Source organism: Equus przewalskii, chromosome 5 (assembly GCF_037783145.1).
Source record: "Equus przewalskii isolate Varuska chromosome 5, EquPr2, whole genome shotgun sequence".
In the NCBI taxonomy this organism is placed as follows: Eukaryota; Metazoa; Chordata; class Mammalia; order Perissodactyla; family Equidae; genus Equus; species Equus przewalskii.
The window spans coordinates 47,271,063-47,297,347 of NC_091835.1; the positions used below are offsets into that span (position 1 = coordinate 47,271,063).

Genomic DNA, 26,285 nt, shown 5'->3' on the forward strand with positions numbered 1-26,285 from the left:
CAGGATCAATATTCCTCAACAAAAAGAAGATTGGCAGTGGACGTGAGCTCAGGGCTAGTGTTCCTCAACAACAACAAAAAAACTTCTCTGATTTGAGAGTTTGGGGTAATTTTTTGCCCAAAGGAGAAAGGTATAGGTGGATGCTGTCTATATTGGGTCTCTGAGCAGGATTCACTGACTTGTTTAGTTAGCTGAATTAGGTTATGACATTACTGTAAATGTATTCTAAGTAAAATCATGTCAGGCTTCTGGTGTTACTGAAAATCCAACATGCTGAAACACATTCTGTTTTAGTATTTGTAATCCTGGAGAAATTTTAGTCAGGACAGATAAGAAAATGCTTTCTTTATGCCTTTACTGCATTTTAAGAAATTCAAGGAAAATTTACTGTATTGCCATGAATAAAACAATGTATTTCCTCAAAATAAAACTCTTTAGAGGGAATGAATTCAAATATTTTGATGTCACGAATGCATAAATAGGGGTTGTGATGGGTTTGTTTGGGTTTGTTTTTATTTCTTTTTTTTTTTTTATTAATGTTATGATAGATTACAACCTTGTGAGATTTCAGTTGTACATTATTGTTAGTCATGTTGTGGGTACACCACTTCCCCCTTTGTGCCCTCCCCCCACCCCCCCTTTTCCCTGGTAACCACTGATCAGATCTCCTTGTCAATATATTAACTTCCACCTATGAGTGGAGTCATATAGAGTTCGTCTTTCTCTGACTGGCTTATTTCACTTAACATAATACCCTCGAGGTCCATCCACGTTGCTGCGAATGTGCCAATTTTGTCTTTTTTTATGGCTGAGTAGTATTCCATTGTGTATATATACCATATCTTCTTTATCCAATAATTTGAATACAGCAGTGGCGCAATAATGAATACTTCAGTGGCTCAGTAAATTCTTGTAGAATTGAGCAAAAAAGAGAGACAAAAGTAAAGGAAAATGGGTCATAAAAATTTTTATTTTCCTGAACATAAACTGCACAGTTGATAACAACATAAAAACACATTTTCCCCATTTGAGTAATTAAAGCTTTTTGATTTTAGGAACTGGAGCGAGCGTGGAGAGAATATGACAAGCTAGAATACGATGTCACTGTTACCAGGAACCAGATGCAAGAGCAGCTGGATCGCCTGGGTGAAGTTCAGGTACGAAAGCGTCATTTTTTTACATTGTTGTAACTGATATTGACTGATACTGTGCAACCCACCTTGTTAGATTCACGCACGCCCTTAACAGTTGTTAGATTGTTGGCTACCTAAGACCTGGGTGGGAATACTTTCAATGATAGGAATCTTACTATCTCACAAAGTAGCCCGTCCCTCATTGTTTAAAAGTTCTTTATTCTTGGGGCTGGCCTGGTGGCATAGTGGTTAAGTTTGCACACTCTGCTTTGGCAGCCTGGGATTCACACGTTCAGATCCTGGGCACAGACCTAGCACTGCTCATCACACCACGCTGTGGTGGCATCCCAACATAAAGTAGAGGAAGATTGGCACAGATGTTCTCTCAGCACCAGTCTTCCTCATGGGAAAAAAAAAGTTCTATATTCCGTTGGGTAATTGGTGATCTCTGGAGTGTTCTGTGCCTCTAGCTAACTACATCACTTGGTATTGAGGTGTTGAATTATATAGACTTATCAAATAATTGTTATTTTGTCTTTTTTATAAAATGTATTCTAATCTATCTATATTAAATGGTTGTTTTTTATCAAACTATATTTAGCCTATAATCTCAACTGATGTATCATTAGAATAGGGGAAGATGTAACACCATTGGCATAAAGAGTCCAGTTTTGTAGACAGGCAGATCTGGGATCAAGTTCCAGGGGTTAGTTTTCAAATCTGTAAAATGGAAGTAATAATACCTCTCTTAAAGTGTTCTTCTGAGGAGTGGAGATAATATACATTTAAGAAAATAATAGGGGGGGCCGGCCCCTTGGCCGAGTGTTTAAGTTCTTGCGCTCTGCTTCAGCGGCCCAGGGTTTCGCCGGTTCGAATCCTGGGCCAGGGACATGGCACCGCTCATCAGGCCATGCTGAGGCAGCATCCCACATGCCACAGCTAGAAGGACCCACAACTAAAATATGCAGCTGTGTACTGGGGGATTTGGGGAGAAAAAGCAGGGGGAAAAAAAAGAAAATAATAAAAGTCACTTCATGCTTGTGGCCCTATGTAAATTTGGTTATCTGCATTGGAAACCCAGTGGACTCAACAGACAAATCAATAGAAGGACTAAAAGGTAAGTAAGGGGGCTGGCCCAGCGGCATAGTGGGTAAGTTCACGTGCTTCGCTTCAGCAGCCCAGGGTTTGTGGGTTTGGATCCTGGGCATGGACCTACACACCACTCATCAAGCCATGCTGTGGCAGTATCCCATATACAAAGTAGAGGAAGATTGGCACAGATATTAGCTCAGGGACCATCTTCCTCTCAAAAAAAAAAAATGGTTAGTGAGGTTGACTCATAGAAAATCAACTGTCTTCTCTCTGTGCTGTCCAGTGTAGTAGCCATTAGCCACTTGTAGTTGTTGGGCACTTGAAATGTTGCTAGTGTGACTGAGGAACTGAATTTTTAGTTATATCTCATTTTAAGTATCTAAATTTAGGTAGCCACATGTGGTTGTGACTTTTGTATTGAACACTGAAGTTACACTAATGAGGTACTAAATACATTAGAAAAATAACTATAAATATCTAAAATTTAACCCAAGGTTCGGGAAACTTTTTCTATAAAGGCCCAGATGTTAAATATATACACTCTGTCACATAATCTTTGGTGGTTTGGGATTTTTTATAATCACTCAAAAATGTAAAAATTTGTTCTTAGCTTACAGACCATACAAAAAGAGACTACAGGCCAGAGCAGTTGGCCAATCCTGATATAAACTAACAAAAAAATATAAACCATGAAAAATTAATTTCTGTATTATAGGACATAAGAGAAGACTTGAATAAATGGAGAATTGTAATTAGTTCAAACATGTTCATGGATGGCCTGATTTAACATTGTCACGGTGAAAATTCTTCCCATAAGCTCAATTCTATTCCAACCAAATTTCTAGCAGAATTTTCTGAAAAAAATTAACAAAATGGTTCTGATGATTTTAACGTATAATCAAGACCATAAGTAGTTAAGACAGTTTTTGAAAAAATAAAAAAACTAGAAGGCACACTCTATGAGAAGTGCATTGCACACGTGACCTTAGACCAGTCATGTAACAACTCTGCATCTCATCTCCACAGCTGTGACATGAAAACAACAACAGTACCCGCACTGGCTTATTAAATGATTAAAGGTGTTGATATTTTTGAAGCACTTTAAGTAGTACCAGGCGCATAAAACATACATGTTGTTAAATAAGTAAGTAAACAATGAGGGTAGCCTAGACAAACTTCAAAGATGACACACTGGAAAGAAGTATCTTTGACCACTAAAATTCAGTGAGAGTTACTGTCTAGATTTGCAAGCAACGTTTTCTGTTTGATTTGGAGAAACAATACATCAGCAAAACAGACAAAGAACATAAGTCGTTTTAAATCATAGAAAGTAAAACTCAGATTGCTAACAAGTGTTTGAAAGTTGTTCAAAGTCACTAGTAGCCAGAGAAATGCAAAATCAAACAAAAATGAGATGTCTGTTGTACACCTTTCAGAGAGGCAAAAATATGTACATATTTTCTTTATTATTGCAAAAGTAATACATGTCATAAAACGCATGCCCACTGTCTGATTTTTATGGTTGATGTTCCCTCCCCGTAAGTATATCAGTATTCACGTCTCTGGGCTGTCGTTGGGTTTGGGTCTTGTGTGGGTACTTCCTTTCCCTTGATGCTTCCAGCCTGTGGCTTGGAAAGCTCAATAACCAGAGTTATGTGGTACCTTGTTTTGAGGCAGTGTTACTACATAGTCCTTAGGCTTATAGACTTTGAAAACATATCTCTGCCCCTCAGAGGATTTTTTATCTTAATGATTTTTGTATTCTAATATCTACAGTTGTCAAAAACTGATATTCAGTGGAAAAAACCTTGTTTTCTAGGTAATGTGATGGTTTTTGTACTTTATTGCCTATTTTTTAAATAAAGTTATGTTCCTAAAAAAATATTTATTGTTATCCTAAATATTTGTCAGTGAGAGTCATAGGGTTCTATTAGAATCTTACAGAAAATCAATATGATCTTATTTAAGTTTCAGTTATAGTATTTAGCCTGAGGGCATGAAATGGGGTGTTAGAAGTAAGAAAGTAGGTATAGCTTAGGATAGAATAAAAATGGCAGGTTCCAAAATCTAGATTCTAGATTCCGAAATTGAAAATTTGTCCCGCAAATAACATTTATTTAACTCTCAGTTAAAATTCCTCTAAATATATTTTGTTAATTGTCCTTTTAATTTCTTTTTTGTCATGTCTCATTGTATTCTAGACCATAAGAAGCTGGTATACTTTCCATTTCTTTTTTCTCCCCCTAAAATATATGATTTTTTAATTTGGGGTTTGTGGGTTTCTGCTTTGTTCTGTTATCTTTTTGGTTTTCTTTTCCATTTTTAGGCCCTCTGATCAGTATTCCTTCCTGGGACCGTAAATAGTAGAAGGCAAAGCTTATTGAAGAGATAAGAAATAGTGTGCTTAAGTCTGAAAAATTAATTTTTTTCTTTCTCTGCTTTATCTTTTATCTTTACCACTGAAGTTGCAAAATTGGGAGAGTCACATAGATCATATTAAATATTCCCAAAACTTAATCCACTGTAATTCTCATTTTTTTAAATGTATAATTAGTAGGAGACATAACTTCATTTAATGATTTTTCCCCTGCATCTGGTCTATCCATTTTTACTAATAGACTGAATCAGCAGGAATTCAGCGTGCACAGATTCAGAAAGAACTTTGGAGAATTCAAGATGTCACGGAAGGACTGAGTAAACACAAGCAGCAGAGAGGCACCACAGAAACAGGTCAAGTAGCTTTGTATTTTATTCTTGGTAATTGACCATAATAGTATATCTAAATGGAATGACACGTAGAATCGGGTTTCTTTTTTTATTTTAGTGGATTTTGACATCAGAAAACAGGCCACTCTCCTTTGTAATATTGAATCATTACACAAATTTGTAAAGTAAAAAGCACAAGTTTTGCCAACTACGCTTACACAAAAATAAATCTTCGTTTTGTGTGTGTAATTAAAAACATACGTGGTGTTTTGATTTTAGGAGGTTTTTTTCCCACAACAGAAAATGGAATTATACTGTACCTATTTTTCAACAATTTGTCTTTTTCTCCTTAACAATACAACATCATAGCTGCCTAAGAATCCATTGTGTAGATGAACTACAATTTATCCATTTCTGTGTTGCTGAGCATGTAGATTGTTTCCAGGTTTTTGGTTTGTTTGTTTGTTTCTGTCATAATGCTGTAATGAACATTGTTGTATGTATAATTAAACACATATGCTGGTGCTTCTGGGTTCCAGAAGTGGAAAGTGAGCCCACGTTGTCCATTTTGATAAGTACCACCAAATTACTCTCCTAAAAGATTATATCAAAGTGTGCTTACACCAGTAATGTCTGAGAAAACCCTTTTCCCAATACTCTTGTTTAAACTAGATATTTTAATTTGTTTTGCTCTGTTTTGTTTTTTGAGGAAGATTAGCCCTGAGCTAACATCTGCCACTTCAGTCCTCCTCTTTTTGCTGAGGAAGATGGGTCATGAGCTAACATCCATGCCCATCTTCCTCTATTTTATATGTGGGACGCCTGCCACAGCACGGCTCGATAAGTGGTGCATATGTCCCTGCCCAGGATCTGAACCGGTGAACCCCAAGCCGCTGAAGGGGAGCACAGGAACTTAACTGCTGCACCACCAGGATGGCTCCAATTTTGGTCTTAAATTGTGAAAACATTAGTAAATGAAGGATTAAAAACTGAAGTCTTCATTAAGTGGAATGAAATTATTCCCTTTTTTCTGTAGATTTAGAAAGATATGTTTAGTACAAGTAGTTATGTTTTATAATTTCTTTGATAGGTATGGCAGGACCAAAGCCTTTCTCGACAGTCAAGTACAAAAATGAGGTAAGTTTGGATTGTTTGTCTAACTATCAATTATTTTAAATGTTTAAAACATGAATTAGAATTGTCTTTGCTCATAACAAAATGTTGTCTGAATGTGTTTGACCTGTTTTAATCTTGAAATTTCACTGGTTCAGTAATTTGGTACTTCTAACAAATGTGATTTTTCTTCCCTTTTCGTAATGCAAAAAAATTGAATCACTACTTTTCATCTATGTTAGAATGTTAACATTGTCATACTTTTTCTAATCTAAGTGATTTGAATATTTATCATTGTTTCTTATGCTTCTTAAAATGTATGGGATGATTGATAGATAAGTTGGCTGTGTATCATGTATGCCATAAAGAAATTACCACTACAAAGAGATACTGTCAACCTAATTGAAAGCATCTATGGTCTTGAAATCTGTATAAAAGCCAATCAAAAAGAAATGTTTATTTTATTCTCTTAAAAATTACCAAAAAAATATGGAGTGAGATTTTTTAATTAACCCTTTTCCTCTGTTTTTTAAAATGAAACACAGTAGTTTCATACGTCTGTTCTGATGTTCAGCTTCAGTATAAAGCTAACCTGTGTTGCAGGAAAAAATTAGAGACCATATTTAAAACCCACTTATCGGCTATCAAAAACATTTTAACCTTTTCGGTTTTTCTTTTCAATATGAGACTTTTGGCTTGGCAGTGTCTCTTTAATTATCTTAAAGCGAATTTCAGTTAACTTACCGTTGCAAAGAATTTAGATACACTTCATTCAATATGCTTGTCTAAATAAGGTGACTGTTCTACAATCTTTAGGAAGAGGAAGTAGTCCCACCTCGTCCTCCACTTCCTCGGTCCTATGACTTTACAGAGCAGCTTCCCATAATCCCCTCTCTGCCCAGTGACAGCAGCTCCTTGCTCTGTTATAGCAGGGGCCCAGTCCATCTGCCTGAAGAAAAGAAGATTCATCAAGTTCAAGGATATCCAAGAAATGGATCTCACTGTGTAAGTGGCTGCAGTAGCCACAGAATGATCAGTCATACATGCCCTCTCCTTTTTGAAAATGGATTTTTCACTCAAACTTTTTTTTTTTATTCTAACACCACTTTTAGCCACTGCTTTTTTTTGTTTACAGATAACGTTATCATTTGTGTTGTTCCTGTTTGGGTTTTACCATTCTCATTTTTAAATATTTTCACAATTTTAATAATAGTTCATAATTTCATATTTTTCATAAGTATTTTCATAAAGTGGTTACTTTGCATGTGTTTAAGGGGCCATACCTTAAATATACCGTTTCAAGATGTTAGAGGCAAAATGATATCTTTAGATCAGCAAGAAGCGAGAAAGAAAAAGATTGTTACTAGGAATGATAAAAAGGTTAGGATGTGGGCAGTTCAGCCAAGGAAAACTATTAGAGGATGTGGACATTGCCAAGGAGAGACATTACCCATGAAAACTGGAAATAAGAGGTTTGAGGTTAAGCCAATAAATGTGAAATGTAATAAGCAAGGAGAAAAGGATAAGGAAAAAAGGAATAGGGCTTATTGGGTTAATATGATATAATTAATTTTAAAACCAAAAGTTTTACTGGTTAGAATTCTTTTTTCCCAACCTTAGTTATAACATACTTATTAATTGTGTTATATCCAAGATAGCTGACTGAGGGCTTTTAATTTGTAGAGTTTGATTTGAGTCTTCAGAGGTAAACATTTTAAAAGAAACTCGTAGCAATTTTTTTCTAATGGTGTACTTTCCTTTCAAGGGTCCAGATTATAGACTCTACAAGAGTGAGCCAGAGCTAACAACTGTGGCAGAAGTTGATGAGTCTAATGGGGAAGAAAAATCAGAACCTGTTTCAGAAATGGAAACTTCAGTTAAAGGTCAGCATTTGAGATATATTTTACCTCCTATGTTTTTCAGACATTTTAGCAGTAACTTCGCTTTACTTTTTGACCTAGTACCTGTATAAGTCCACAATCCCTTATGTGAAACCTTTGGAATCCGATAAATTTCTGAATTCAGTTTTCAGATATTAGGAAAATATCACGAGCCATAAACCATCTCAGCTAGTTAGGAGGCAGCAACCCCTTTTTAAATATATTAATATTTCTGGAATATTCAGTCTAAGTGGGATAAAGACTAAAAAGCTTCATATCAGTTCCAGTTAGGTTTTACTGAGAAATGTTTATGCCCAACTTGAAAAGCTTTCCATTTCCTGAGATTTTTTATTTTTTGTTTTTTTCTATTTCAAAATTGTACATAAACAATTAAGGACTGAAACAAATTTTCATACAATTTATATGATACAAATAAATTCCATGAAATAATACTTAGCCTTACTGTGTGTACTCTGACTTTTTGTTTTTTTTAATGCTGGTCATTCTTCAGTGTTGTAAAGAAAAGGGGTAGAAGGGCAACTATTTAGGATTAAAAAGATAGAAAAGGCCAGATACAGTGCAGTGCTCGAAGCTTGATTGGATCATGGTTTAAAAGAAAAGGCTCTAAAGACATTCTTGGGACCATTATGGAAATTTAAATATGTTCTAGACATTATCTAATAAGTGATATCGTAGTTATGTAGGAGAATGTGTTGTGTGAATTCTGAAACACTTAGAAAAGTATCCACAACTTACATTCAAATGTTTCACAAAAAAAGTGTGTTTGTGTATATGTCTGTACATGTATGTGTACATACTTGTACAAAACTAAAGCAAATATGGCAAATGTAAATTTTTGCAGAAAAATAGTTACTGATCTATAACCCACTAGACGTTTTTTTATAATCTGCTAAAGGATCACGAAGTAAAGTTTGAGAAACATTAAATGGTCATTGTTTACATAGCTTCTTCCAAGATAGGAATATTTTTCTAGGTCTTCTAATGTCGGGGTTTTTTTAATTAGAAAAATACTACCATCTTGAAAACTTAATATTTATACATCTGTCTCCTTCTCATTCAAATCATTACATCTCCTCATTGAAAGACTTTATTAAAACTTTATCTTTTCATACACAGATGTAAGTTAAACAGTCATAGTCTTAGTCCGTATCATATTGGTGCATATTATTATAAATATACAGGAAATATCAGAATGCAAACAAAAGTAAATGTTTTTGGCAATACAGCTAACTACATGCCCTGGCCACTCCTCCCACAAAAAGTGACTACAATTGCTTGTTAATATACTTTTAAATTTTTTGAGAAGCTTCAACAAGTTGAGCAAAAGTAAAGAAAGGAATGCTCAGGCCAAAGATTATGTGCAGGGTGGCACATTAGTCTGTTTAGGCTGCCGTAACAAAATACCACAGGCTGAGTGGCTGAAACAACAGAAATGTGTTCTCACAGTTCTGGAGGCCAGAAATCCCGGATCAAGGTCCGGCAGGGTTTGGTTTCAGGTAAGGACTGTCTTCCCAGCTTGCGGATGGCTGCTCCTTGCTGCACCTTCACATGCCTTTTCCTCTGAGTGTGAGCAAAGAGAAAGAGATCACATGTAAGCTCCCTGGTGTCTCTTTTTATAAGGACACTAATCCTATCGGATTATAACCCTTATGATCCCATTTAAGCTTAATTACCTCCATATAGACCCTATCACCAATACAGTTACGTTCAAGGGTTAAAGCTTCAACGTGAATTTTAGGACACAATTTAGTCCACAGCAGAAGGGATCCAAACAGGTAAGTGGAGCCCTAAGCCAGCTTTTGCCTTGTGACATGACAAAGCTCAGAGCCTGAACAAATAAGGAGTCTGGTAAGAGACCCCCTCAGTTAAAGCTGGGACCTTCTGAGCGCTGTACTCTCAGTGAAACTGGTTAATTGGATTTCATCAAAATGTAGAACTTCTGCCCATCAGAAGGGGAGAAAATGTTACCAATATATCTATCTGACAAAGGCCTTGTATCTAGAATATATAAACAATTCTTGCAAATCAATAATAAAGACAAACAGCCCAAGAAAATGTAGGCAAAAGACTTGGACACTTAACAAATAAGATATACAGATATCCAGAGAGTTTACAGCTGATTTATCATTAAAAAAAAATGCAGTTTTAATGCAAATTAAACTCACAGTTCACACCTCCTAGAAAGGCTATATTTAAAAGACTAACTGGGGCCAGCCCCATGGCCAAGTGGTTAAGTTCACGTGCTCCACTTCTGCAGCCCAGGGGTTTTCAGTGGTTCACATCCCGGGTGCTGATCCAGCACCACTCATCGAGCCATGCTGAGGTGGTGTCCCACACAGCAGAACCGAAAGGACCTACACTAATATACAACTATGTGCTGGGGGGCTTTGGGGAGAAGAAGGAGAAGGGAAAAAAAAAAAAGATTAGCAACAGATGTCAGCTCAGGTGCCAATCTTAAAAAAACAACACTGACTACTAAGTGTTGGTTAGGGCATGGAACAATTGGAACTCACACGCAGTTCTTATGGTAGTAATAGAATAGAACGACAGTTTGGCAGTTTCTTATAAAGTTAAACATGCAATTATCATATCCAGCAATCGTACTCCTATATATTTACCTAAGGAAAATGAAAACATAATTCCTTAAAAAGACTCATACAAGTATTTTTATAGTAGCTTTAATTCATAATAGACAAAAACTGGAAGCAACCTATATGTCTGTCAACAAGAGTATGGGTAAACAAATTGTGATATCTTCATATACTAGAATACTCCTCAGCAATTAAAAAAAAAAAACTATTGACAGGTGTACATGTATGAATATCAAAAACATGGATAAACATGAAAAAAATTATGTTGAGTGAAAGAAGCCTAACACAAAGGAGACATAGTTTAGATTTCTTTATATAAAGTGTGAGAATAGGTAAAACTGGTCTATCGGTGATAGACAGCAGGAAAAGAGTTGCCTTTGGCAGAAGAGTGAGATTGACTGGAATGGGACTGAGTCGGGTGATAGAGAGGGACTTTATCTTGACTGAGATAATTGCACAGGCATATGCATTTGTCAGACCTCACCAGTTGTACACCTAATATCTGTACCCTTCAGTATACCTTTTGCCTTGGTAAAAACTTGCGATGGGTGGTAAAGACAAAAACTGGGTGAATTTGCCGCTTACTGACCGTCATTTAAGAGCGTTCTGTAATACTTCAAGTAGAAGGAAATTGATCAGATACGGAAGCTCTAAGAGGCCTAGAACTAAAACGTTTGGTAACAGTAGCATATAAAACAAGAGGTCTGTTGGCATTAACATGTTCTAAGGTCCTTATATTCTTCCAGAGAATGATGATGACCCTGGTTAGAGTTTAATAGGTTACGTATGCATGTTAGGGTATCAGATAAAGAAAAAAAATAGACTGTGCATACCTTCCAAACCAGTAAGGAGGCAAACAAAAGTAATCCAAAAGAAGAAAGAGGAAAAAAAATGGAAGAAGTGGGAAAAATGCAAAGCAAAAACTAAGTTGGTAGAAATGCACCTAAATATATCCATAACTACAACAAATATAATTGGACTAAATGCTTCACTCGAAAGAAAAAGATTGTCAAACTGGATTAAAATTAAAAATATGGCTATACAGTGTTTACAAACACGCCTAAAACTTAAGTCTATTAAAAAATTAAGCCTAATGTTGAGTGAAAACATCAAGTTGCAGAAAGATACATAATATATAATTCCATGTATATAAAAGTCTAAAATAGGCAAAAGGAAAATAGTATATTTTTTAGGAATTCAAATATTACAAAACTATAAAGAAAAGCAGAGGAAAGATAAACATGTAATTCAACAGTTACTACCTCTGAGGAGAGAGGTTTAGAGAAGGTTGAGAAAAGGCTACTAAAAGTGATGATATTTCTTTATCCCGGTCATTTTTCTTTATACTTGCACATATTTTGTACTTATTCATTTATATGCTCTATTTAATTAAAAAAAACAATTTTAAAAAGTAAATCTTTTTCATTTGTCCAATCAGCAATTATGTAGTAGGTGATAAGTGAAAATTTGGGTGGTGTAGCAGTTCATGAAATATCAGGCATACAGCCATGAGTGGGAGAAACTTGAAGCAGAGGTTTAAGTTGTTACAACCAACGGCCCACAAGCCAGATCTTTGTTCTCGTTTCTTGTTGATGAATACGTAACACAGGGCCAAGATATAAAAGTCAGGGAGTATACAACATGCGAATAGACACTTTTCAAAAGAATATAGTCACATAGCAAATAAGCCTATGAAGAGGAGCTCAGTCTTTTTGGTCATAGAAAAATGTAAATGAAAACCACAATGAGATACCACCATACACAAACCGGAATGGCTAAAGTTAAGACTGACCTTACCTTTTTGAATTGAACTTTTCTTAGTAGTATTTTAGTTGTTTTACTTGGATTTTCCAGATATACAGTTATGTCATAATTATAACTATCCTTTTTCCTTCCTAAATTCTAAGCCTCTTCCTTCTCTGGATCCAGTAGCTCCGCAGTATTATTAAGAAATAGAGGAGCTTAGTGGGCATCCTAATTCTGTTGTTGACTTTAGCAAGAATGCTTTTAAATTTTTCCCATTGATCATGATCCTGGCTTTGGTTTGGGATATCTACGTTTTGTCATATTATGGAAGTATCTGTTTATTCTTCTTTTTTTTTTTCAATTTAATTTTTCCTTCTTCTCCCCAAAGCCCCCCAGTACATAGTTGTATATATTTTTTAGTTGTGGGTCCTTCTAGTTGTCGTTTATTCTTATTTTAGTGAAGTGTTTCTTTTTCATGAAAGGATACTGAATTTTATTAGATGCCTTTCCTAATGATCGTATTTTTCTCTTTTTTATATATATTAATATTTTGAGCTACAATTAGTAGATTTCGTAATATTAAACCATCCATTTGCATTCCTAGTATAAACCTCAGTTGTGGTGTATTTTTCCTTTAATGTGCTAGTAGATTGTATTTGATAATGATTTATTTCAGATTTTTACATGAATATTTATAAATAAGTTTGATCTATGATTTTTTTTTTTTTTAAAGATTGGCACCTGAGCTAACATCTGTTGCCAATCTTCTTTTTTTTTCTTATTCTTCTCCGCAAAGCCCCCCAGTACATAGTTGTATAATCCAATTGTGAGCGCCTCTGGTTGTGCTATGTGGCATGCCCACTTCAGCATGGCTTGATGAGCGGTGCCATGTCTGCGCCCAGGATCCAAACCAGTGAGACCCTGGGCTGCCAAAGTGGAGCACACGAATTTAACCACTCGGCCATGGGACCGGCCCCTATGATTTCTTTTTTTTTTTAACTCAAAAGCATTGTTGGTTGCTAACATTTAAAAATTAGAACTTTGCAGCTTTTTTAAAAACTCAGATCTCTCCAGACTGCGTCTGAGCCAACAGCACTGGTTTACTGTAGCGTCTGCCCCCTTGAGCAGGGGATGGAAGAGAGTTGCCATTTATCACATGTATAACATTTCTGATCCTGTGGGCAAAGTGTTTAAAGCATATGTAAGATAAGGACTGTGTTTTATTCTTTGATTTCACATATCCTATTGCATTCTTTTTTCTGGTTCCTACACAGTCTTATGACCATCCTGCCCCATGATGGGATAAATGCAACAGGTCAAGTTTACAAAATGTAGAAATTATTTAATAAGTGATTGTGTATAGTGATTTTGACTCATCGATAGGTATTGAATTGAATTGAAAAAAGTAAAGAAATAGATAATCATTTGTTCTGCCAATGCATGTATTTACTCATAAAATATATCATCTGAAATATGTTCTCCAATCAGATTTGAATTCTTACTTGAAGTTATGCAGCTTTTAAAATTTGGGGTTTTTGGGTTTTTTTAACTTATAAGCTCTCATCTAAATAAATTGTCTGAAGTACACAGGTCAATTATGGTATAATTTATTTTGTACCACATGACATAAAGTAGGGCTTTTAAAAATGGACCACTAACTGGCGTAATAGAGGCCTTTACTTTGTTTGAATTGCAAAATTACCTGTATTGTGTGTGAATTCAGCTCTTCACATTCTCAAATATGTAACTCTATAATATAGAGTTCATAAATAATATTAAAACTTATTCGAACTGCTGATTGTTTGGTTTATAAACCTAAAGGGGCCCTGAATAATTGATCTACCATTTTTCAATAAGTCAGCCTAACAAGAATGAATTTTTTTTAAGCAAACCGTTGAGATTTTAGTAATTTGTTCTTTTACTGATGTCCTCAGTGGACAATAGTGTGTACATTCTGCTTATACAAGATGTCTATGGTATAAATGCATACATTTTATATGTTAACTTACTGTTAGATTTCGTTGTTGTGTTAATGACTTTCTGTATCTGTGTGGGTGGATCTATTTATAAAAGTGGTGTGTGTTCATTTTAGAAACTTTTAAAAGTACAAAAGAGAAAGTAACAATGATTCCCTCTAGTTAACTATTGTTAGTGGATTCTTCATTAAGGCAGTAGAGTGTGGTTGAAGGAGACCAGCTGGAAATTGAGGGTATTTAGGTAAATCACTTAACCCTTCTGGGCCGTAACTTTCCCAATCTGTGATACGTGAGAGGATTCAGTTAAGGTACTTCCAGCCTCTGAAAATGTTGTGAATGCTTCATGAGAAAGCAGAGCAGCAGTGGAAAGAGGGCTAAAGCAGAAGCTGCAGCCACGCTGCTGATGAGCTGTATGGACTCAAGGAAGTGAATTAACCCATATACTGAACTTCCCTTACCTTCTTTTCTTTACTGAGTTATTGTAAGGATATATGACCCAGTAAGTATACCAAATTTTATAATTAATTTTTTCTGTCATCTGTCCATCTATAGAATTTCATTTCTAAAATCTAACCCTAAATTTGTCTGGTAGTATCCTTGGCTGACCTATTAGGTGGAATAACTAATGGAACTATTTTCCCCTGGTCTATTCAGACAATAAATTTGCCTTCTAATTTTCAAAGCCTCAGAAATTGACTGTGTGAAAAGAAAGCCAAGTTGTGTGAGAGATGTTTGTAGAACTTACTGCTGTTTTAATTTTTAGGTCCCCACTTTCCTGTTGGAGTAGTCCCTCCAAGGACAAAATCACCAACGCCCGAATCTTCGACAATAGCCTCATATGTAACTTTAAGGAAAACTAAGAAGATGATGGATACAAGAACGGTATTTAACTAGGAATTAGTTTCTAGAAGGATTCTCAAACCTGTTTGTTGCTTTCTTATATATGTTTCCATGTTTAGTATTCTGTCAAATATTTTTTTACATACTCTAAGAAAGGCTTAATTATCTTATTTTTTAAAACATTAGATTCAGGGAATTAGCACCTCAGAGAACAGACCTACTCAGTACCTAATCTAGGTTTCCTTTGATCAGCCTTGACGTGGGGTCGGAGTCCACAGTTTGTGGAAACTGCTCTCAGATAGCCACCCTGTGTTACATCCCTTGACACCTCCAAGAATTTCCTTGATGAGCGTGATAGACGTGTCTTATGGTGTTCCAAGTTAGTGGGTTTCCACGCATAGCCTTTCAGCTGCGGTGGATTTGGAATTTGGCAATCCTCTGGTTGCTCTGAGAAATCTGAATTGAGACTGGGAAATAAATCCTAAATTTCACAGTTTTCATCTGAGATCTGTTTAATTCAAACTGGCTTAAAACCAGTCTATCCTTGGTCTTCTTGGGAAGATTCTCTGGGTACTTAACTCCCTTTCACCAAGTAGGCTCTGGAAATTTTGGCTGCAAAGGAACTTTTACTTTTTATCCTTCGTAAATCTACTTATTTGATATGAGATCATTTTAATCTATAAGAAAATGCTATAAGAAAGGTACTACAAATGATAAGATTTATGTTTGTTCTTGAAAGATATTAAAGTACAGCTACAAAGTAGATGCCCAAAAATCTGGCAAATTTGTATTTAAGAAATAAAGTATTTTCAATTAGTACTAAATAATAAAGACCTATAAAAGGAATTATTGTAGAATAAAAATAATGAGTAGCTATGTGTCAGTATTAGCATCAGTGGTCATCGTTCTGTTCATAGAGTTAGGCAGTTTTACAGATTGAAAGGGTGTTTTCTTTGGAAATTACAGTGTTAAAATAGATCAAGAGAAAAAAACGAAGAAAATGCATAATGAGATCAAGCAGAAAGCTATTAGTGGATTTATATCATTCTATAAGTATCTTTTTTTAATAACTATCTTAACTACTAGAAGAAAGACTTCTGCATAACCAAATATGGCAGGGAAAGGATAGAAGACTATAGTTGTATTATGATGGTATGGGAAAGCCCTTTATCCTCAGTACCAGCGCCAGAAGGAAATATTGGCAATATAACAGACATGTTTCTTAATATATGAGGAATGAATATAAATCGGTTATTTTTAAGGGTTTGTTTTAATGGAAAATATGTAACAGTACAAATGTGTGAAAATTGTTCAACCGTAATAATAATTTTTTAAATACTAACTAAAACCTCAGTGAGATACACTTTTCCAGTTATCATATTGGAGAAAAGGTCTAAAAATGAATAATATCTTGCATTTAAAAGAATAGAGTGTACACTATGATAATTTGGAAGTTGCAGTGTGACATTTTTGCATAAACATAGGAAAACCAGGAAGAATACACGTTTGTTGTTACTAAAAGTAAAAGGAAAGGGTGCTGAAGTGGCTACCTTCCCAATCCATATCTAGAATTTACTTTTTTTTTTTTTTTGCAAAAGCAAATGCGTTTTATTTTACAAATAATTGACAATCATCATCATTTCATTTTTCCTTTTCCTTTTAGTTTCCGCTTGAGCTCTTTAATATAGTTCTCCTGGGGGCCGGCCCGGTGGTGCAGTGGTTGAATGCGTGCATTCCACTTTGTCGGCCCAGGGTTCGCCGGTTTAGATCCTCGGTGTAGACATGGCACCACTTGTCAAGCAGTGCTGTGGTAGGCATCCCACATATAAAGCAGAGGAAGATGGGCATGGATGTTAGCTCAGGGCCAGTCTTCCTCAGCAAAAAGAGGAGGATTGGCAGCAGTTAGCTCAGGGCTAATCTTCCTCAAAAAAAAAAGTTCTTCTGCATAGCAGAAAATAGTTTGCAGCTCCTGCCCTGCAGATGTTTTTCAGATTGTAGTGGAGACAAAAGAATTTTATCCACTAGCCTGACATACGCTTCGTCACAGAAATACTTACCTCTGCCCTGGGTTCTTTCAGCAACTCCCGCAACTCCACCCGTGTCTCAGTCAGTTCAGACCAAAGGACACATGGAAACCTAAGGATTCCACTCTATAAATCCTAGTACATTTAGTCTTTTAAATGTCTAGGTTTTGGGTTTTTGTTTTTTTTTTTTGAGGAAGATTAGCCCTGAGCAAACTACTGCCAATCCTCCTCTTTTTGGTGAGGAAGACTGGCCCTGAGCTAACATCCATGCCCATCTTCCTCTGCTTTATATATGGGATGCCTACCACAGCATGGCTTGCCAAGCAGTGCCATGTCCGCACCCGGGATCCGAATCGGTGAACCCCAGGCTGCCGAGAAGTAGAACATGCGAACTTAACCGCTGCACCACTGGGGTGGCCCTAAATTTCTGTTTTATGAAATAAGCTAAAATTTGCCTATGACTAATGGTTGAAGTATTTATTTGGGGTCTTATACCAATACTGTTTTATATCTTTAGTAAGAAAATGACACATAAGAATTAATTGTTTAATGTGGCCTTTTTCTTTTTAAAGATTGGTACCTGAGCTAACATCTGTTGCCAATCTTCTTTTTTCTTCTTCTTCATCTTCTCCCCAAAGGCCCCCAGTACATAGTTGTATATTCTAGTTGTAAGTCCTTCTGATTGTGCTATGTGGGATGCCGCCTCGGCATGGCTTGATGAGTGGTGCCAGGTCCATGCCCAGGATCCGAACCAGCGAAACCCTGAGCTGCAGGAGCTGAGCGCACAAACTTAACTAGTCAGCCACAGGCCCAGCTCGTTACCAATATTTTTTATATTTTATTTTTTTGAGGAAGATTAGGCCTGAGCTAGCTGCTGCCAATCCTCCTCTTTTTGCTGAGGAAGACTGGCCCTGAGCTAACATCCGTGCCCATCTTCCTCTACTTTATATGTGGGATGCCTACCACAGCATGGCTTGCCAAGCGGTGCCATGTCTGCACCCGGGATCTGAACCGGCGAACCCCAGGCCGCCAAAGTGGAATGTGGGAACTTAACTGCTGTGCCACCAGGCCGGCCCCTGACCAATATTTTTAAACCTTTCCGTAAACCATAAAAATGAGCCGTATGTGTAAAAAGTTTTCAAATATAAGTGACATATGGAAAATAGATACTTTCATAGTTTTTCTATTGATCATAAACTAAGGATATTTTTTCTATTAGTCTTTTCACAGTAAATATGTGACTTAAAACCTTATATTTTCATTAAAATAAAAGAAATCCTTCATATTTAGACACTGTGCCCCCTATTTTCTCCTGGTTTGAGTTTTATACGATTTCCCGTTTCTGAGCCATGGGGTGGGTTCACTGCAGAGCTGCCAGACCTTTTTTTTTTTTTTTTTTTTCCCAAGCAAGAAAATACCATCATGAAATTCCTCCTCTTTCCCTCCTCCCTCCCCTCTTTCTCTTTCTTTGCGTCGTTGACCAGGCATCACTAATTACCATTTAAGGATAAAATAATTCGCCTTTCTGGTGTCAGCAAAAGGACATTCAAAACCTCCACTTTTGATTTTGGAAACAAAAGAAATGCATTTCACATTTTTTCTTCCAAAATCCTTTTCAGAAGTGACTGTATGTGTGTGATCGTGTGTTGTTTTTAATTTGAAGGAAAGACCAAGGAGTGCAGTGGAACAGCTCTGTTTGGCCGAAACTAGTCGACCTCGGATGACTGTGGAAGAGCAGATGGAAAGAATCAGGAGACACCAGCAAGCATGCTTAAGGGAAAAGAAAAAGGGACTAAACATCATTGGTGCTTTAGACCCGTCACCCTTACAGAGTCCTTCAAGTGCGAGGGACCATCCATTCAGGGTTGCCCAGGTAGGTATATCAATTGCTTTCCATCATTCCTGTGTGTACATCTACTGTCACTTGACTCTTAGAATCATCGAGTTATATGATTGATGGGTTGTAGATGTCTACAATATATACAACTATTTTGTATTTTTTAACTCTTATAATAATAAGCTAAGACAGGTTAGTAAAGTGGAATTAGCCCTAGGTTCAAAAAACCAGAGCTATATTACTTGTTGGATGCCGTTGGACCAGTTATAGACTTCATCTCTACTCTAAGTAGCATAATGATACAGTCTGCCGCATCTACTTCACAGAGAGACTAAGAAGATAAAAGTGCTTTCAGCAAATGTTAAATGCCATGCAGGTCACCAAGACATTCCCCAATTCCCCTCCCAATAAAATGTATATTGCTCTGTGTCCTAATTTAACATGACCTAAATTGTAGGAGGAGAGAGCTTCTAAGTCAAAGTTCTAAGTCTACTGCTCATCACATCTCACCTTGAGCCTTGTGATGTGACACCATTCCATTTCTTCTTATTTGTTTGTTACCGCAATTTGTAAATACAGAGACTAGTGAACTTTTTCAGTGGCTTCTGTCTGGTCTATGCCTGTGAGTAAGCATGCATCAGCTGAAAGGGCTTCACTGTCTTCACAGAAGTCCTCTTTCCGTCAATCAAGAGCAGGCACTGCTCCTGGAGATTCAACAGATTAACAGTTGAATAACTCTCCATCCTGCAGATTACAAAACGGATGGTTAAAATAAAAGAGATGAGAAGAAAAAGTGTGTGGCATACTAGTATATATATACACATACATGTATAAATTTCTTTTGATTTTCATAAGGAAACTGTGTGAGTGAAGATCCAGGTTTCTGGGCTTTTTTTTTTTTCCAAAATTAACAGGTGTTATCTAAAAACTATACATGGCTTCATCGTATGAATCTAAAAATGCTGTATGTCTTTTGGACAGACTCGAAGGAGGGATGATAACATTAAGGAAGTGGACACTGTTATTAAAGAAAATAATGTGAAGCCAGATGATGAAGCTCCTGCAGCAGAAATTGTTCGACTAAAAGAAACTGAGCCTCCAAATGCGGATTTCAGCAAAGAGGTAGAGAGATTATTTCAGGACAGATATTCCAAAGGGGTAGATTTTTGAAGATGAGATCAAGTGGTAAGATTGAAAATAAAGTTATGTTTCATCGCGTCACAGAGGCCATAGCTCGAAGTGAAATGATAGGTTTCCTTTTAAGTTGATGTATTCAGCCATGTCAAAAAAATGGGTTAATCAGAAATTTAAAACATGGTCAATCAACACTGGAATAAATTACTGTTAAGCTGGTTAAAGAATCTTGTGTCCCAAAGCAGCTAGCTATTAGCAAAGTGCATTATCCCTTTGGGCAGATAGCTTTTTGTATCCTAGGAGTAAAGAATGTTCATATTTTTAATATATTTGAATCTAAATTTATATTTCAGTAAATATTTGACAGGGTATAATTTTTTAATAAATTTTTATTTTTGAATTATTTTAGGTTACTAATAAATATTAAATGTAGTAAGAATGCTTTGCAAATTTTTCTTATTCTGTAGTCTCAAAAAACTGAAAACGCTTTTTATGAAACACTTTTCAAACCTGAACCAAATGGAGTAAATTCTGAAGAAGTGGTGGATAAAGAAAGAAACAAAGAAAAAATGCCTGAGGATGTTTCTTACAGGTAATAATTAGGGAAAATGGACAAAGGAATTATTCACAAAATTGTATAACTGCTTAAATATGGTGAACTTCAGGGGCCAGCCCTGTGGCCAAGTGGTTAAGTTTGCACACACTCCACTTCAGTAGCCTGAGTTCTCACTGGTTTGGATCCTGGGCACAGACCTAGCACTGCTCATCAGGCCATGCCATGGCAGAGCCCCACATGCCACAACTAGAAGGACCTGCAACCTGGGGCCAGCCCAGTGGCGCAGCAGTTAAATGCGCACGTTCTGCTTGGGTGGCCTGGGGTTCACTGGTTCGCGTCCCAGGTGCGGACATGGCACCACTTGGCACACCATGCTGTGGTAGGCGTCCCACATAGAAAGTAGAGGAAGATGGGCATGGATGTTAGCTCAGGGCCAGTCTTCCTCAGCAAAAAGAGGGGGATTGGCAGCAGTTAGTTCAGGGCTAATCTTCCTCAAAAAAGAAGGACCTGAAACCAGAACATTCAACTGTGTACTGGGAGCCTTTGGGGAGAAGAAGAAGAAAAAGAAAAGAAGAAGATTGGCAACAGATGTTAGCTCAGGTGCCAATCTTTAAAAAAAAAAAAAAAAATGTTGAACTTCAGAGTCAATAAGTCTTGGATCCCAGTCTCATCTTAGCTACTTAGGAGCTGTAGGATCTTGAGCAGTTTACATAACCTTCCTAAGCTCCAGCCTCCTCACTTGTAAAAATGGGGATAATAATAGTTATCTGTCTCACAAATGTGCTGTAATGCTTAAATAAGAAAATATTAACACTGTCCTTAGCACCTAGGAAGTATTCTGTAATACCTGTAAAAAAAAAAAAAAAATGCCAACGGTACATAAGCTGTAACAAAGTAACCACCCCACTGTTGCCTACCTAATGATAGACATTGATCATAAGTGTAAGTTGTCTGAGAAATGCTCCAAAAATTGCAGTGATTTGCTATTAATTTTTTAGCTGTATTTAACTAGCCTTCTTAAGTCTATATCCTTAATCTCATCCTCCATTAAAAAACAATTTCCAGAGGCTAGCCCAGTGGCATAGTGATTAAGTTCATGCACTTCAGTGGCCCAGGGTTCACTGGTTCAGATCCCAGGTGGAGACCTACACACCACTCATCAAGCCATGCTGTGGCGGCATCCCACATACAACACAGAGGAAGACTGGCACAGGTGTTAGCTCAGGGACCATCTTCCTCAAGGAAAAAGAGGAAGATTGGCAACAGATGTTAGCTCAGGGCCAACCGTCCTCACAAAAAAAATTACCAGAGCTGGAAAAGACAAATACTGTGTTTTGATGTTGTTAGGAATGCTTTTCTCTCTTCAGTGAATAGCAAGATTGAATTTGAAAAATATTTGGCAATAGCTGATAAGAAAAAGATCTCTACTCTTTTGTTAATTCAAGTCACTGAGACAGCCTGTTAATTCGATAGTGCGTGACCCCCACCTAACGAAGTATCACTTGCCCACCTTCCCCCAAAAACCTGAATTCAATCAAGCCTCGAAATTATATCAGTTAGTAAAAAATATGAGAGATACATTCGTCAAAATCCAGAATATAGGACAAATAAACCAGGTGCTTTCACAAATAAGTGGCAAAAAATAAAAGGGGGTGTAGGGTGGGGTCTTTTAGGTTAAAGTAAAATTTAAGAGACTTGTTGGGCAAATACAACGTACAGACTTTGGATCCCGATTCAAACAGATAACTCTAAAATGATACTATGAAGCAATCAGGAAAATTTGAGCACTGACTGGAAATTTGATGATATTAAGGTATTGTAAATGCAGACTGAGGTATTGAATGATATGTCAGGAGTCTGCTCTAAAATAATTTGGAGAATAGGGAACTGGGGCTTTAGATGAAACAAGATTGGTGAAATGTGGATAATTATTAAAGTTGAGTGACAGGTTTCATATATTATTTGTTCTAATTTTTTTTTTTTTTAAGATTTTATTTTTCCTTTTTCTCCCCGAAGCCCCCCGGTAGATAGTTGTATATCTTTAGTTGTGGGTCCTTCTAGTTGTGGCATGTGGGATGCCGCCTCAGTGTGGCCTGATGAGCGGTGCCATGTCCAAGCCCAGAATCTGAACCAGCAAAACCCTGGGCTGCCACAGCGGAATGCGAGAACTTAACCACTCGGACACGGGGCCGGCCCCTGCTCTAATTTTTTTTATGTTTGAAATTTCCGTAAAAAAGGGGGAAAAGCAGAAAAGAGATTAATTACAAACTAAATATAGATGGTGGCATCTTTTCCATATGGCTAAAAATTTTTGTAACAATAAATTGGAAGAAAAAACTTAATTGCATTCTATAACAACAAATTTTAAAACATCAATCTGTTTTCATTAGCCCTCAGGATGAGACACAGATCACAAATCATAAAGCGGAAGGCCACCCTGAAGAAGATACAAAAGATGATATTCCTGAGCAGGAAGAAACTGCTATTTCTTATGACGGGTCTCCTGAGGCTTCTAGAGGAAATCAAGCAATGGCAGGTACATACGGTACATCTCATCATTTTCCCACTGGTGCTTCCTCTGAACCCTGAGTTGATTTCCCATGTGGCGCTTCTATCAAGAGAGCCGCCTAAGTACTGTGACTGCAGATGCATCAGCCCTTGCCTTCCCACGTGCACCTTCAGGGATGCAGCTGGACAAAGGAGGGAAGGGACCCTGCCTCGCCAGCTAGGTCCACACGGTCTGGCCTGGCTTGGGGATCAGTTCCTTCTTTTTTTCTTTTTTTCATCTTAACCTTAATACTACCGTAACTTTTTTCTGATTAGAAGATCTTTCAGCACTTGGAAATTTGACCTGTTTCTCTGAGGCTGGATTCTCAGAGTGTTCACAGGTTTGTGAACACTTTGTTTCCTGCCAGTTTGGAAACTGTGGAGGACTTAATATATTATCTCAACTGGTAGAATGGCTTGGCTTGCTCTAGCCCCGACTATAATCCACATCTGGGTTTTTCTTTGATAGAAGATCGTGATCCATAGCATGTTAAAAAAATTAAATTATCTATGCTATTCTTCTGTCATAGTTTTTGGACTCTTCACACATCTTTTTTTCCTCTCTTTATGATTTTTGGCCAGGGGGAGGAATGAGGGATCATACCAAGAGTGCATATTATCAGCTTTGCTTCTCATAGTCCATAAGCAAAAAACCATTCTTAGTAATCGTTCCTCTCCCCATGGCCCCCCCAACCTTTTGCAGAATGAAATTCAATTACAGTCAGGTGTCACTTAACGACGAGGGTATGTTCTAAGAAATGCGTTGTTAGGCAATTTCATTGTTGTGCGAACATCACAGAGTGTACTTATGCAAAACCAAATGGTATAGCCTCCTACACACCCAGGCTATGTGGTACTAATCTGATGGGACGCCCGTCGTACGTGCGGTCTCTGATTGACTGAAACGTCATTGTGTGGCCGATAGCTGTGTTCGGGACTGTTCTTCTTGGGAAGAGCATGGGGTTCTGGCAGAGCATTTTCTGTACTGTATACACATATAACATGCAAATTTATATCATCAGTCATGTTCCCTTGTAACCAATGTTAAGCATTTTTTCCTTTGCCTTTCGCTTATAAGGCAGTGTGCACACAAATTCTCACCTTTTTTTTTTTTTTAATTGTCACTGACCACTTTTGGTTATTGGTATGGCAGGTCTGGGTAAAGTGGTATGTGGGTGTATTAAAACCACAACTTTTTTTTTCGTTTTTTTTTTTTTGAGGAAGATCAGCTCTGAGCTAACGTACACCACCAATCCTCCTCTTTTTGCCAAGGAAGATTGGCCCTGGGCTAACATCCATGCCCATCTTCCTCGATTTTATATTTGGGACGCCTACCACAGTGTGGCTTGATAAGCAATGCATAAGTCCACACCAGGGATCTAAACCAGCAAACCCTGCGCCACCGAAGCAGAGCACGTGAACTTAACCGCTACACCACTAGGCTGGCCCCAAAAACCACAACATTTAACAGTCTGTAATATTTAGCTGCATAGAAGTAGAAAAGCTTTTAAAAGTGAGACCAAACAGAAGTGATTCACTGACAGACACTCGAAAATTAACCTTAAAGCAAAAAAAAAAATTATTATTTTAATTTTCAGTTTTATTGAGATATAATTGATATATAACATTGTATAAGTTTAAGGTGTACCAGGAAGACAAATTTTTAAAGAGTCTTCAAGAGAGATTTCATACTGAATAGTCAATTGCCAGATTAGAAAATAACAGAATCCTGGGGGCTGGCCCCATGGCCGAGCGGTTAAGTTCACTCGTTCTGCTTTGGCAGCTCAGAATTTTGCCAGTTCGGATCCTGGGCGCGGACATGGCACCGCTCATCAGGCCATGCTGAGGCAGCGTCCTGATTACCACAGCAAGAAGGACCCACAATATATACACAACCATGTACTAGGGGGCTTTGGGGAGAAAAAGAAAAAATAAAATGTTTAAAAAAGGAAAGAACAGAATCCAGATACAACTATTAATTCCTTCTCAAAACACGTTCTTATTTTGTGGCACAGCATCAGAATTTCCTTCTCCAAATGTGTCCTAAAGGTTTTTCCCTTCTCGCATTTTCTTGGTGTGTTTCAGTGAAAAGTCTGCCCCCGTCTCCTGAGTCCTCGGCATCACCAGTTCCATCCACTCAGCCGCAGCTCACAGAAGGATCCCATTTCATGTGTGTGTAGTCTCAGAAAAAGTACGTTGTTTCCCTTTGCATTTGTGCTTCCCTGTTTTTTACTCATTTGTTGTTTTAGTGAAGAAAAACTGAGATTAATTCTGGACTACGCATTAGGGGTAGTTGGCAGAGCAAGTAGGCCGTGTCTTTGAACCCTGGGCAGTAACTCAGATTTCCAACATTAGCCCTTCCAGGGATTTGCTCCGTGACAGCGTTTTCTCTGTCTCTTATTTCATCATCCGTAAAAACAGCGGAATGCAGAGGGTACGGCCTGTGCCAAGACAAGCCTCACGGTGCTTTGCAGCTGTGCTCCCACTTAACGTCCCTTTCCATCGTTGGATCGGAGAATTCTGGTTAAGTCATTACGTGTTGATTGAGTAATGTGTTTTACCATGAGCGTGACATATCTACCGCATTGGGAGTTTGTTAATTATTTTACAGGACAAAGAAACGTTTATGGTATAGTCACTAGATGGAATATTAAAATCTTTAAGATGTACAGAAATTATTTCTAAATAATTAATTTTTTTTAAGTCAGGGAAGTAGCTGCTGAAAAAGCCGTGGGTGGGTACAAGGAGAAGGAGGGAGCCTTTCTTGAACAGTGCTCCTTAGGCCACAGTTTTAGAACTGAGAATAATTTCCTAAGGTCTTGCTTTGAAACGTTATAGACAGTTGCTAAATTTTCCCTGTGCTTTTGTACTTATAGCTATACACGTTTTTTACTTTTCAGAAAAGCTGTGAGGTATGGTGTGAGCATTTTATGCCATTTTCTGCATGTTTTCCCTCAGTATCTACAAGATCTAGTGATATTTGGCGCCTTGGGCTCACCACTGATTTCTGTTAAACAGTCATAAGCAGCGAAAACACAGACGTTACACGCATTATTACTAATGTATTCTTTGATTTTTAGATTCTCAAA

The 26,285-nt window shown here is 37.2% G+C and overlaps 1 protein-coding gene across 34 annotated transcripts in view; it reads left to right on the forward strand.

Moving 5' to 3' along the window:
• Nucleotides 1-26,285, forward strand: part of PLEKHA5 (pleckstrin homology domain containing A5) — a 231,173-nt gene that overhangs the window by 202,617 nt on the left and 2,271 nt on the right. For 14 of the 34 annotated variants that reach the window (XM_070620710.1, XM_070620705.1, XM_070620707.1 and 11 more), the window contains 11 exons: nt 1,056-1,157; nt 4,844-4,955; nt 6,022-6,068; nt 6,861-7,049; nt 7,810-7,927; nt 15,022-15,140; nt 18,786-18,995; nt 19,941-20,081; nt 20,561-20,685; nt 23,040-23,185; nt 25,282-25,387. In XM_070620710.1, the coding sequence (XP_070476811.1) occupies nt 1,056-1,157; nt 4,844-4,955; nt 6,022-6,068; nt 6,861-7,049; nt 7,810-7,927; nt 15,022-15,140; nt 18,786-18,995; nt 19,941-20,081; nt 20,561-20,685; nt 23,040-23,185; nt 25,282-25,376 (1,404 nt within the window). In that variant the 3' untranslated portion in view covers nt 25,377-25,387. The remainder of the gene's footprint in view (nt 1-1,055; nt 1,158-4,843; nt 4,956-6,021; nt 6,069-6,860; nt 7,050-7,809; nt 7,928-15,021; nt 15,141-18,785; nt 18,996-19,940; nt 20,082-20,560; nt 20,686-23,039; nt 23,186-25,281; nt 25,388-26,285) is intronic. The other 20 variants (XM_070620708.1, XM_070620712.1, XM_070620715.1 and 17 more) reach the window with 4 other exon arrangements.